Source organism: Euleptes europaea, chromosome 18 (assembly GCF_029931775.1).
Source record: "Euleptes europaea isolate rEulEur1 chromosome 18, rEulEur1.hap1, whole genome shotgun sequence".
Taxonomy (NCBI): Eukaryota; Metazoa; Chordata; class Lepidosauria; order Squamata; family Sphaerodactylidae; genus Euleptes; species Euleptes europaea.
The window spans coordinates 11,484,422-11,498,027 of record NC_079329.1 but is presented as its reverse complement, the minus strand read 5'-3'; the positions used below and the strand labels follow the sequence as shown (position 1 = coordinate 11,498,027).

Below are 13,606 nucleotides of genomic sequence, written 5' to 3'. Positions count from 1 at the left end.
CATCGGTGGGTCTTTAGCCCCAATCCCAACAGAAGTGACAATGTTGTTTGAAAGGAAATTGAGGAGCCCTGCTTAGAGTGAACAGCACCTAGAACTATCTCTGCCCCAAGGGACGAAAGCCTTGTGGATGATTAGAAGGCATTCAGGATCAGCAACTGGAGGACCCTTGGCCAAATCTGGCCTATGAAGGAGCCATTCTAGAGGCAAAGGAGGGGTGTGGTCCTTGCCGCAAAGCAAGGAGATTTTGGGGCCTCGGCTTCCTGCAATCTCCAAGAAAAATAGTTGCTGACCAGGGTTGTATACAACAGAATTCTTCTGGAGAATGGGGCCCTTGAAATATCCCTGAGGCCTTCCTTTCAGCACAAGGGCCGAATTGACATACCCCCCAAATCATGCGTGGCGGCCAACTCTGAGTATTTCACTCAGCCCTTTCAACCGCAGGACCATGCTACCTTCCATGTTTTCAAAAAGAATATTTGAGAACATGTAAAAAGCAGTTGGAACTATTTTGACTCTCTTGCTTCCGACAAACTCCCTTCAGGGTCTCTTTTGCTTTTTGGTGAGAGGGATGGATTTCAAGGGAGGGGTCGTGTCAAAATGTTAGTTCGAAATAGATGTTGCTGGTCGAGAAGATGAACTAAAGAAATCGCAAGGGTTTGTGACTAGCTGGGGATTCGGAAAGACTTTTTTTTACATCTGCTTTCGACTGGCTGCCGCTCTTAAAATCTTCAGGGATTTAGGGTTTTAATTAGAAAGATTGCTTAGCGTGGGCAAATGACTTGTAACTGTGCGCAAACAAGACTTTGAAAGATTTCTTTTGCAGTAATATAGCTGTGAAAGGGGAAAGGATTAAGGATTAGAGGGTGTGTCTAAAAAGACCTCTTGAAAGCACACAGAAGATATATTGCCCATCAGCAATTTTTATCTCCGGTGGTATCCAGGAGAGCCTGGCTGTAGCTCTCTAGCTCTTCCTCTTTCTACCTTTCCCAGAGAACCTGATTCCCTTAGTCTTAAACTTCACTCCTTTCTAGGGTTGCCAACTCCAGCTGGGAAAATTCCTGGCGCAGTATCTGAGGAGAAGTACCAGAGGTGGGTGAAATTTGGGGAGGGAGCTTGGTGGGGATGCAACGCCACAGAGTCTGGTCTCCGAAGCTGCCAATTTCCTCCAGGGAAAGGAATTTCCGGTGCCCAGAGACCAGTTGTAACCCTGGAAAACCTGCAGGCCCCACCAGGAGATTGGCAACCCTATTCCTTTCCTAAGGAAAGTTTCTGTGAGACAGGTAAATAGGTAAAGTAAGTAGATAAATAATACCTTAAGTTCCCACCTCCTTGCAGTCCCATGTAAAAAGTCACTAATAAGAACAGTACCCCAGCAGAATTTAAGTTCAAATACAATTTTCCTTTCCTTTTGTGCTTTGTTGCTTTTGAGAAGCAGCGGCCGTACTCGATGGATGGCCCACAGCTTATTAGCAAGAAAGAGAAAACAATTGCCAGAAGAGAGACATTCTTTATAAGCGGAGGTTTGTTCAGAACTGGTTTCTATCTGCCGAAAGAAGAAAACACCAGAATTATCCTTCAGAACATCAGTTTCTGAAACTTTGGGGGAATCCGGACACGTGAATCGGTTTCTGGCACCGAAACCCCCCCCCCGCCCCCACCTTTCTTGGCAAACTGGGACCATGATTAAACTGAGCCGAAAGGGCCGCTCGATGCTCTCCTTGGGCCTCAATTCTCTCGCTCTCTGCTTTTCGGTGTCTGCCTTCTGCACCAGCTACTGGTGCGAGGGGACCCACAAGGTGGTGAAGCCCCCCTGCCTCTCGGCAGTCAAGAAAGGGAACTGCGTCCCCATCAACAGCAATGAGACGATGGATGGAAACGTGACCATGGACCCGCACGTAGTCCAGTACATCTGGGAGACGGGAGAAGACAAGTACGCTTTTCGATATTTCCACACGGGCTTCTGGCTGTCCTGTGAGGAACATCATGGAGGTATGTAATTGGAACAAGTTTCAGAGTTAGGTGCTAGTACAGAGGGCCAGGTCCTTCTCCAGGAGTTTCACAGTCTTGTTAGGTCTTTTATGCATGGCTGTTTCGCTCACGGTCACCCCTCCGATGACTAGGGTTGCCAGCTCCGGGTGGGGAAACCCCTAGAGATTTTGGGGGTGGAGCCTGAGGAGGGCGGGGTTTGGAGAGGGGAGGGACTTCAATGCCGTAGAGTCCAATTGCCAAAGCGGCCATTTTCTCCAGGGGAACTGATCTCTGTGGCCTGGAGATCAGTTGTAATAGCGGGAGCTCTCCAGCCACCACCTGGAGGTTGGCAACCCTACCTATGACTTCACGTGTCTTTGTGTTGATTATGCATGCCATTTCCAACCGTCAGAGGTCGCCTCGCTCTCCCCCTGCGTTTCCCCATGTTTTGCCCTCGTTTTCAGAGACCTGTTTTATTTCGAATTTTAAAACCCAGGGAAACGCAGGGGGAGAGCCAGGTGACCTCTGACAGTTGGAAACGGCATGCATAATCAACACAAAGACCCGAAGTCGTGGGAGGTGTGACGGTGAGGGAAACAAACCTGCATAAAAGACCTTAGAGGCACAAGACAGAGATGGGGAAGAGGTTGGGGGACTAGCAAGGAGCAACGAGATAGGGAAGAGGAAAGTCCAAGAGCAGCACAGGAGCAGAGTAAGAGGAGGCTACCGTTTAGGGCCAGTCCATATGCTGTGGCCATCACATGTAAGACCCTGCTGTCATCAGGTCTGGCTTCAGCGTACCTTGAGGTGGGGCATCTGCCAGTGCCCAGGGTTTCTGGCAGGGCCTACTGACCCTGACCTAGGGTTGCCAGGCCCCTCTTCGCCACCGGCGGGAGGTTTTTGGGGAGGAGCCTGAGGAGGGCAGGGTTTGGGGAGGGGAGGGACTTCAATGCCATAATTGTCAAAGCAGCCATTTTCTCCAGGTGAACTGCTCTCTATTGGCTGGAGATTGGTTGTAGTAGAAGGAGATCTCCAGCTAGTACCTGGAGGTTGGCAACCCTACCCTGACCCCTACCTGCACACCACCCCTGCCATCTGCCTGTGCACCCTTCCCTCACCCACTCAACAGGATAACAGGCGCCAACCTGGAGCAGCCTGTGATAGCTATAGGGTTGCCAACCTCCAGGTACTAGCTGGAGATCTGCTATTACAACTGATCTCCAGCCGATAGAGATCAGTTCCCCTGGAGAAAAATGGCCGCTTTGGCCATTGAACTCTATGGCATTGAAGAGTCTCCCCTCCCCAAACCCCACCCTCCTCAGGCTCCGCTCCAAAAACCTCCCGCTGGTGGCAAAGAGGGACCTGGCAACCCTAGATAGCTATATTGTATAAACCAGCCATCAGGTAATTTAGGAAAGGCTTTATGAAAACAGTGGGGTCTTGAGAACGGAGGGGAGGCAGGCAAAAATGACAGGCCTGGCCCAAGGTTGTTGTTTTTTAATAACCTGGAGAAGAATATCCAACAGGCACACACACACGAGAGCTCATATTTAATAATATCACGGATCGCTGCCTGTTCAGCAACCTTTAATAGCAAGCCAGGGCTCTGCCGCCGGAGGCCATCTACCCACTCCGCTTAATGGGAAGGTCGGGCTGGAAGAGAGTTTGACAAATTGCACGGAGGGAATGCATTTTCGGGTGGAGTGAAAAAGCCTTGAGGCGCAGATGAAGAAACGGATAAGGAAATTGATGGGGCCGCGAGGAAATGAACTCGGGAAGGAGGGAGGGCTGAAAAACAGGCCAAGAAATATGAGCCAAGATTTCATATTATCTCCCTGGCCCGGCTGCCCGCCAAATCCCCGACAACATGGATGTCTAACCTCACGCTTGTGTGAGGTTCCTGTGCCGTACTAACGATCCCAAGAAACATCCTCAAGATAGAATCATAGAGTTGGAAGGGACCACCAGGGTCATCTAGTCCAACCCCCTGCACAATGCAGGAAATTCACAACTGCCTCCCCCCCCCCACACACCCCAGTGACCCCTACTCCATGCCCAGAAGATGGCCAAAGTGCCCTCCCTCTCATGATCCGCCTAAGGTCATAGACTCAGCATTGCTGACAGATGGCCATCTAGCCTCTGCTTAAAAACCTCCAGGGAAGGAGAGCTCACCATCTCCTGAGGAAGCCTGTTCCACTGAGGAACTGCTCTTAGAAAGCTCTTCTTAAAGATAAAGAGTTTCCACGGCACATTTAGAGTTACCCTGAAGAAAATAGCTAGATAGTGGTAATGTTTGGTACATCTCTCTCCAGAGCAACTACTGAGTTATCAAAACTCCTGAATAGCCTTTTATCTCTGCAAGTTTGGCGGGGTGGGGGGTGGGGTCTTGCTTCAGGTTTCCTTGATCTGCAGGGTGCAATTGCAAGACTTCCATGCTGGCCATCATTAGACGAGGAATAGAGAATAAAACTGCTGCTATCATACTGCCCTTGTACAAATCTGTGGTGAGACCACACTTGGACTACTGTGTACAGTTCTGGTCACCACACCTAAAAAAGGCTATTACAGAGCTTGAGAAGGTGAAGAAAAGAGCAACCCAAATGATCAGGGGGCTAGAGCAACTGTCCTATGGGGAGCGGTTAAGATGCTTAGGGCTGTTTAGCTTGGAAAGAAGGCAGTTAAGGGGTCATGATAGAGGTCTGTAAAATATGCATGGTTTGGAAAGAGTGGAAAGGGAGAAGCTTTTCTTCTTCTCTCATAATACCAGAACACGGGGTCATCTGCTGAAGCTGGAGGGTGAGAGATTCAAAACTGATAAAAGGAAATATTTCTTCACACAACTCATAGTTAAATCGTGGAACTCCCTGCCCCAGGATGTAGTGATGGCTGCCAACTTGGAAGGCTTTGAGAGGGGAGTGGACGTGTTCATGGAGGAGAGGGGTATCCATGGCTACTAGTCGAAATGAATACTAGTCACGAAGCGTACCCACTCTCTCCAGGATCAGAGGGGCATGCCTATTATCTTAGGTGCTGTGGAACACCGGCAGGGTAGTGCTGTTGCAGTAGTCTTGCTTGTGGGCTTCCTAGAGGCACCTGGTTGGCCACGGTGTGAACAGACTGCTGGACTTGATGGGCCTTGGTCTGATCCAGCATGGCTTTTTCTTATGAGACCAGGTGCAAGGCCCATAGGTTGCAGCCTCTGCTCTTCCTTTGCAAGGGATTCTGGGCTGCAGTTATCTCAATTGGTTGGTTGCATGACGTCACGTTGCCGTGGCCGGCCGCTCCTCAAATGTGACTGGCGCCCTTTGTTCAGCTGGCTGGCTCTGCCCCCACCCCACGTGTGGTCTTAATGATTCCAGAGCCCTGTGCAAATGTCTTGGATGGGGCTCTTCAGTCTCTGCCACCCCACAGCTGGCCTTCCTGCTGTGACCAAGCAAGGAGGGCCATCACCCCATCAGTGGGGGTGGGACCTGCAGCCACCACCACAAGACTGCTGCCCGAGCCTCAGATAAGGCAGCCATGAGGGGTGGCAGGAGTCTCTTTGCCACCGGCGGGAGGTTTTTGGGGCGGAGCCTTAAGAGGTCAGGGTTTGGGGAGGGACTTTAGTGCCATAGAGTCCAATTGCCAAAGCGGCCATTTTTCTCCAGGTGATCTGATCTCTTATCGGCTGGAGATCAGTTGTAATAGCAGGAGATCTCCAGCTAGTACCTGGAGGCTTGGTAAACAAAAGTTAGCCTGCTGTCCAAGTATTGTGAAAAAATCACAGCAGTAACAGAGCCAGAAAATTTCTTATCATAAGAAATTATGATGTTCTATTTAGAACAGGTGTTTTCAATTTTGCTACAGTATTTAAATTGTTATAATGTTGTAATATATAACATCTCCTATAACAACAATAAACAGAACATAAGAAAAGGCTGCATGAATCAGTTGGACTCGTTCTTCCTAGTCGTTATTATATGTCCAAATACATTTACTTGGATAGTTTGTAGCCTTGGGGTTCTGGCGGTTCCAAGAACGCGGAAAGGGGAACCGGCAGAACCACAAGGCTACAAACGAAGAAATCGGTAACAAGCTTTACTGAAATTGACCAACACGGAGGACTTTGTTGAACTATCCAAGTAAATGTATTTGGACATACAATAAGTCTAGGAATAACAAGTCCAACTGATTCATGTAGCCTTTTCTTATGTTCTGTTTATTGTTGTTATAGATGTTATATATTACAATATTATTATTATTATTATTATATTATTATTATTATAATATTATAATAATATTATTATTATAACAATTTAAATACTGTAGCAAAATTGAAAACACCTGTTCTAAATAGAACAACTTTATGATAAGAAATTTTCTGGCTCTGTTACGGCTGTGATTTTTTCACAGTACCTGGAGGTTGGCAACCCTAGGGAGCCATGAGAGGTGGAAGGAGCCTCTTCTGCCTTGTCTTTTCCCTCTTCCTATGGGGAAGGGCATGGGCGGTTGGGGGCCCCTTTCCAGTCAGAGGCCCAAGGCGAGGGTTGCCAATCTCCAGGTGGTGGCCGGAGATCTCCTGCTATTACAACAGATCTCCAGGCCACGGAGATCAATTCACCTGGAGAAAATGGTCGCTTTGGAAGGCGGACTCGATGGCATCGTACCCCATTGAAGTCGCTCCCCTCCCCAAACCTTGCCTTCCTCAGGCTCCACCCCCCAAATCTCCAGGGATTTCCCAACCCAGAGCTGGCAACCCTACCCATGGCAGCTGCCCCTTTTGCCCATTGGCTAAGACCAGCTCTGCCACTCCAAAGGTTTTGGGGGGTGCATCGCAGCTCAGATGAAACCAAAGCGGCTCACACTCCAAAGCCAACTGCATTTCCAAGTTGGGAAGAGGATAGCGATGGAAAGTTTTTCTTCTTGGGAGGGGAGACAAGCATGGTGCCTTTTTCACCACCAGTTTTGGCTAAACTGGACTCTCTCTGCTTTTGTTGTTCCTTCTGTTGCCAGAAGAGAAGTGCCGGAGCTTCATAGAGCTGCCCCCAGAGTCAGAAAAAGGTGAGTCTTTGGAAGGCATTTGAGGCAAGGCAGGCCCATTTGTTTAAATTTATTTGAGAGCCAGCGTGGTGTAGTAGTGAAGTGTGGTGGTTTGGAGTGGAGGACTCTGATCTGGAGAACCGGTTTTGATTCCCCACTCCACAAGAGCGGTGGATGCTAATCTGGTGAACTGGATTTGTTTCCCCGCTCCTGCACATGAAGCCAGCTGGGTGACCTTGGGCTAGTCACACTCTCTCAGCCTCACCTACCTCACAGGGTGTCCATTGTGGGGAGGGGAAGGGAAAGTGATTTTAAGCCGGTTTGATTCTGCCTTAAGTGGTACAGAAAGTCGGCATATAAAAACCAGCTCCTCCTTCTCCTTCTCCTTCTCTTCCTCCTCCTCCTCCTCCTCCTTCTCCTCCTCCTCCTCCTCCTCCTCCTCCTCCTCCCCAAATGGGTGGAGACTAGGGTTGCCAACCTCCAGGTACTAGCTGGAGATCTCTTGCTATTACAAATGATCTCCAGCCGATCTCTATTCTGGAATTATAACTGACCTCCAGACTACAGAGACCAGTTCCTTTGGAGAAAACGGCTGCTTTGAAGGGCGGACTCTGTTGTATTTTAATCTGGGTATTTATTCTCACAGTGGGCTATGAACGCTATACAGCAACTCTTTCAGAAGCCGTTGAGGCAGGGACTGTCTAAAATCCCAAGTGCCCCTGCTTTGTCTCCAAAAATTCTGAACACCGCCCTACATTTGAGGCGCCTGTTAAGAATCACCCTGTTAGACAGATAGCCGCTCTGAAGGTTTTCTGCAGCCGATGGCAGGGGCGTTGACGGCTCCATCTCCTTCCTCACCCCCCTCACCTTTGCTTTCTAGGTGTACTGTGGCTGTCGGTTGCCTCGGAATTCCTCTATATCATCCTGCTGAGCGTGGGGTTCTTGCTGATGTGCTTAGATGCCATTTACTACGCCAACTTCATTGACGGACTCAAGATCAACGCTTTTGCTGCCGTGATCACTGTTCTTTCAGGTATCCCGGTCTCATCTTCTCCTCCGCCAAACGCCTGTGCCCTGATCCATCCGTAGGGTTGCCAACCTCCGGGTACTAGCTGGAGATCTCCTGCTATTACAACTGATGTCCAGCCAACAGAGATCAGTTCCCCTGGAGAAAATGGCTGCTTTGGGGATTGGACTTTATGGCATTGAAGTCCCTCCCCTCCCAAAACCCTGCCCTCCTCAGGCTCCTCCCCAAAAATCTCCCACCGGGGGCGAAGAGGTCCTTGGCAACCCTATCCACCCCTGAGTGGCCACTATTCTAAGGGCACTGGACAAAAAATGAGACACCAGAGGGGTCTTATAGCAGGAAGCCTCCCATGCTCCTCTGAGAAACAGGAGAAAAGGCTCAGCCTGGAAATAACACCTGATGTCACATCCACCCCAAAACCTAAATGTGGCATAAGCTCATCAGGTGATGCTCTGGCTGTCCCCGAAGCCCCCATGCTAAGTACCAGTGAGTTTTCAAGGATGGCCAAAGTGAGAAAGCTGCTTCCTCTACCCTGTCCTGCTATTCCACTGATCGATATTGCAGTCTCCCAGGGCTGCTTTTCAATTAAAAATAAATATCTAGTTCTATGATCATAGCTGTGGTTTAATGGCCTTGTGCGTTCTTGTAATGGACAACTGGCCTACAAATGCACTAAATAAATAAGAAGTGGGAGTGTCATAACATGCATCTGCCCTGGAAAGATTAGTGCATATACCCGGATTCTTATGATGGTGAAGTACACCAGCCAGCCACTTGTATCTCAGCAATCCAAGGTAGGTGTTCATTGCCCACAGCATGAATGTGGAATGCTATAGTCATCAGCCAGGCTGAGCAAGCTGCCAGGCAGAGGCTGGGTTAGCCAGAACCTAGAGAGAAAACTTTATCTTAAAAGTGCCATTTAACGGGGCAGCGGCGGAAGATATAACATTCGAATGCTTCCTCGTGGGGAAAAAATACCCGACATGTTAAAAATCTACAGCAGCTTGTAAGGGACAAGGCTAGGCTGCACTCTTTCCTCTAAATTATCAGCTCTGCAAACAGGGCTAGATTGAGATTTAAAGGTAAAGGTAAAGGTCCCCTGTGCAAGCACCGGGTCATTCCTGACCCATGGGGTGACATCACATCCCGACGTTTCCAAGGCAGACTTTGTTTGCGGGGTGGTTTGCCAGTGCCTTCCCCAGTCATTTTCCCTTTACCCCCAGCAAGCTGGGTACTCATTTCACCGACCTCGGAAGGATGGAAGGCTGAGTCAACCTTGAGCCGGCCGCCTCAAACCAGCTTCCGTTGGGATCGAACTCAGGTTGTGAGCAGAGTTTTGGACTGCAGTACTGCAGCTTACCACTCTGCGCCACGGGGCTCCTCAGACTGAGGTGTACCAAGGTCCTAAACCGGGGGTCTCCAACCTTTTTTTGAGCCCCCGTTAGGGCTGCCAACCTTCAGGTGGTAGCTGGAGATCTCCTGCTATTATGACTAATCTCCAGGCGATAGAGATCAGTTCCCCTGGAGAAAATGGCCGCTTTGGCAATTGAACTCTATGGCATTGAAGTCCCTCCCCTCTCCAAACCCCACCCTCCTCAGACTCCACCCCCAAAATCTCCAGGTATTTCCCAACCCGGAGCTGGCCACCTTAGGTATGCCATAGAGTTTAGCCTCCAAAGCAGCCATTTTCTCCAGGGGAACTGATATGTATCGTCTGGAGATCAGCTGTAATTCTGCTTAATCTCCAGACCCTACCTGGAGGTTGGCAAGACTGTGGCCCTAGAGGGCACTCCTATGGTGGGGCAAACTCTGAAATACCTTACTTCTCTCTCCCTACCCAACAGGGCTCCTGGGCATGGTTGCCCATATGATGTACATGACCGTCTTTCAGGTGGCGGTGAACCTGGGACCGAAAGACTGGAGGCCCCAGACGTGGTATTACGGGTGGTCATTTGGGTGAGTGACCGGTAGCCATTCCCTAGCCAAGGAGCCCCAGCAGGGAATGGCCACAAATAACCTCCTCTCGTGTGGTTTGGTCCCATGGAAGAGAACCATCCCTCGCAATATAAGCAGGGACAGGACTTGTGTGAGGAGATTCGGTCTCCCAGATATGTGGGTCCTAGGCTATAAAGGCCTTTAAAGGGGGAGAACCGAGACCTTGACTTTGGGCCAAGAAGCTACCGTATTTATCTGAAAGTACGATGATCCTGAATGTAAGATGATCCCCCTCAAAAAAGATTATAGGCAAAAGATATTTTTAATTACTGTGTTTAATGTTTGTGGTCCCCATTATATCTTGGGGAACTGTGGATTTGGCGTGTCCCTTTATTGTATTGTATAGTTACTTTAACACGATCCCTTGAAGAAAAACTATTGATCACCAGTGAAATATTTGCTCAGCAGGTTGGGTATGTACTCTCCTGCCAATCTCTACCAACAGGTGGGCACCAGAATTCTGCATCAGTTGAAACTTGTGGATTGCCTTCAAGCACAACCACATGTCCCTGCAGTTTATTCCCATTGTGAGAGATAAGATTTGCTGTTGTTTTCATGATTTGGTGGGCCACATTTACTTATTCCCTTTTTGTCCTGCTCTTCAAAGACTTCAGGATGGAATAAACAGCTCTTCCCCCTCCCTTGCCCCTTTTATCATTACAACAACCCTGTCAAGTAGGCTCAGCTGAGAGACAGTGACCGGCCCGAGGTCACCCACTTCTTCCGTCAGCTGCCTTTCCACCTATTCTGCATCAGAGGGACAGATGAAATAGGGATAGGGTTGCCAGGCATGCTGTTGTGGTCCATCCATTCCTTCTTCTTGTTTGTTTAAAGAATGGTTAGAATGATGGGGAGGGGGCGTGGCTCAGTGGAAGAGCATCTGCTTGGCATGCAGCAGGTCCCAGGTTCAATCCCCGGCATCTCCAGTTAAAGGGATTAGCCAGGTAGGTGATGTGAAAGACCCTTCCTGAGACCCTGGAGAGCCAGAAAGAGGGGCCATGGCTCAGTGGTAGAGCATCTGCTTGGCATGCAGCAGGTCCCAGGTTCAATCCCCGGCATCTCCAGTTAAAGGGACTAGGCAGGTAGGTGATGTGAAAGACCTCTGCTTGAGACCCAGGAGAGCCACTGCCCGTCTGAGTGACAATACTGACTTTGATGACCCAAGGGTCTGGTTCACTATAAGGCAGCTTCATGGGTTCATGTGATTATGTGCTTAAACAATCCTACAACACCATATTTGAAAAAACAACAACCCTAAAGGTTGTTCTTCCAAGCTGAAAAACTGCTCTGGGGAGTGAGGGTGGGTTCTTCATGATGATGCAGGTGTTCAGCCAATCAGAGGTCGGCATGGCCTCTTGCTTTAAAGAGTGGGAGGCGTTCCCTCTCAGCTCAGCCCTCAAGAGACGACTACATGCGATAATAGTGTGTGATGTGGGAAACTTACTCAGAGGGGTATGGATGGCTCTTGTTTTAATATACATGTAGACTTTGCTTCTCTCAGTCACAATTTGGGCCTTGCAGGCTCTGTTCTGATAACTACGTAGCAAATAAAAGATGGTTGCGTGGTTAGGAGTGGTGGTGTACTATCGATGGAAGGAGAAAATGGCGCCAGTTGAGAGGACCGGAGTAAGGGTTGCCATCCTCCAGGTAGTGGCTGGAGATCTATGATTCTATGACCTTAGGCAGTTCATGAGAGGGAGGGCTTCTTGGCCATCTTGTGGGCATGGAGTAGGGGTCACTGGGTGTGTGTGGGGGAGATAGTTGTGAATTTCCTGCATTGTGCAGGGGGTTGGACTAGATGACCCTGGTGGTCCCTTCCAACTCTATGATTCTATGATCTCCTGCTATTACAATTTATCTCCAGCCGATAGAGGCGAGTACACCTGGAGAAAATGGCCGCTTTGGAAATTGGGCTCTTTGGCATTGAAGTCCCTCCCCTCACAAACTCCCCCCTCCTAAGGCCCCCCCAAAAAACCTCCCACCGGGGGCAAAGAGGGACCTGGCAACCCTAGACCGGAGTGATGTGGTAATGGAAAAATGGACTTGACTCGACTGTCCCTTCCCTGTTTTTTCTGCTCGGCAGGATGGCCTGGCTCTCCTTCACGCTCTGCATGTCTTCCTCTGTGCTGACCCTCAACACCTACACTAAGACCATCCTGGAGTTCAAGTACCGCCGGCGGATTTTCGAGAAGCACACCGCGTCGGCGGGGAGCGGTGGAGGCCCTGGCTCGCCCACCCTAGCGCCCGACCTCGAACGTTTCCTGTGGGACAAATATATCTTCAGCGTTAGTGACTCTCTGGACTTCTCCCCCAGCCCGCCAGGCCCGATGGCTCCCAGTGCGGGACGCAAATCCTACGTGGGGGGCTATGCCGGGCTGGCAGGGGGGCGCAGTGGGGATGCCGGGGATGAGGACGATGGCGAGCCGTGCTAGAGAAAGGCCCACCCTTCTTCACAGCCCTGCTCTCCTGTTCTTGAATTGCCTCACTCACCTTGCTAGAACCATTCACCTCTACAGATACATCCCCTTCCCCACTCCTTTTAGGCAGTGTAGGGTGGTTTTAGAACCCAAAGCAAAGTTGCTTCTGAGAGGGTCCCAGGTAGTTTAGCAGATTTCCAGCCAGATAAAATGGAAAGATTGAGACCTACGGCAAGGAGTTGCTCCTGCCCCCCTCAAGTTGCCTTGTGACCCCTGCAGTTTACTTGGGGGCAGCAATCTTTTTGGGGTGCTAAGAACACAGCATGCCAGCTGCATGTGCAATCTGAGTGCGCCCCGGCAGAGGCAGCCCTTTATTTATTTGTGTGTTAAGTGCTGTCAAGTCGCTTCCGACTCATGGCGACCCTATGAATCAAAGTCCTCCAGAATGGCCTATCTTTGACAGCCTTGCTCAGATCTTGCAAGTTGAAGGCTGTGGCTTCCTTTATTGAGTCAATCCATCTCTTGTTGGGTCTTCCTCTTTTCCTGCTGCCCTCAACTTTTCCTAGCATGACTGTCTTTTCCAGTGACTCTTGCCTTCTCATAATGTGACCAAAATACGATAGCCTCAGTTTAGTCATTTTAACCTCTAGGGTCAGTTCAGGCTTGATTTGATCTAGAACCCACTGATTTGATTTTTTGGCAGTCCACGATATCGGTAACACTCTCCTCCAACACCACATTTCAAAGGAATCTACTTTCTTCCTATCAGCTTTCTTGATTGTCCAGTTTTCACACCCATACATAGTAATAGGGAATACGATGACATGAATTAACTTAAATCTTGGTGGCCAGTGACACATCCTTACACTTCAGAATCTTTTCTAGCTCCTTCATGGCTTCCCTTCATTTACTTCATTTATACCCAGCCTTTCCCTCCAAAGTGGTTCTCCTCTCCTCCTTTTTATCCTCCCAACAATCCTGTGAGGCAGGTTAGTCTGAGAGTATGTGACTGGCCCAAGTTCACCCAGGGAGCTCCCATGGTGGAGTGGGGATTCGAACCTGTCTCAACCAGATCCTAGTCCGACACCTTAATGCAAGTTTTCCCTCACGTGATGGATAGGGTTGCCAGGTCCCTCTTCGCCACCAGCGGGAGGTTTTTGGGTCGGAGCCTAAGGAGGGT

General features: G+C 49.6%; 1 protein-coding gene across 1 annotated transcript; it reads left to right on the top strand.

Annotated features, from left to right (window-relative positions):
- The first annotated feature begins 1,667 nt into the window (after positions 1–1,667).
- Positions 1,668–12,441, top strand: LOC130489370 (germ cell-specific gene 1-like protein). The gene is made up of 5 exons (XM_056863066.1): positions 1,668–1,989; positions 6,961–7,008; positions 7,868–8,020; positions 9,859–9,970; positions 12,093–12,441. The coding sequence occupies exons 1-5, from the start codon at positions 1,680–1,682 to the stop codon at positions 12,439–12,441; spliced, it is 972 nt and encodes a 323-aa protein (XP_056719044.1). The 5' UTR covers positions 1,668–1,679.
- The last annotated feature ends 1,165 nt before the right edge of the window (positions 12,442–13,606 follow it).

Excerpts from the sequence above, each read along its gene's own strand:
- LOC130489370 (XM_056863066.1), top strand. The coding sequence starts at position 1,680 with ATGATTAAACTGAGCCGAAAGGGCCGCTCGATGCTCTCCTTGGGCCTC. Across the intron at positions 8,021-9,858 it reads CGTGATCACTGTTCTTTCAG|GGCTCCTGGGCATGGTTGCC; the intron begins GTATCCCGGTCT and ends CCTACCCAACAG. Across the intron at positions 9,971-12,092 it reads TATTACGGGTGGTCATTTGG|GATGGCCTGGCTCTCCTTCA; the intron begins GTGAGTGACCGG and ends TCTGCTCGGCAG.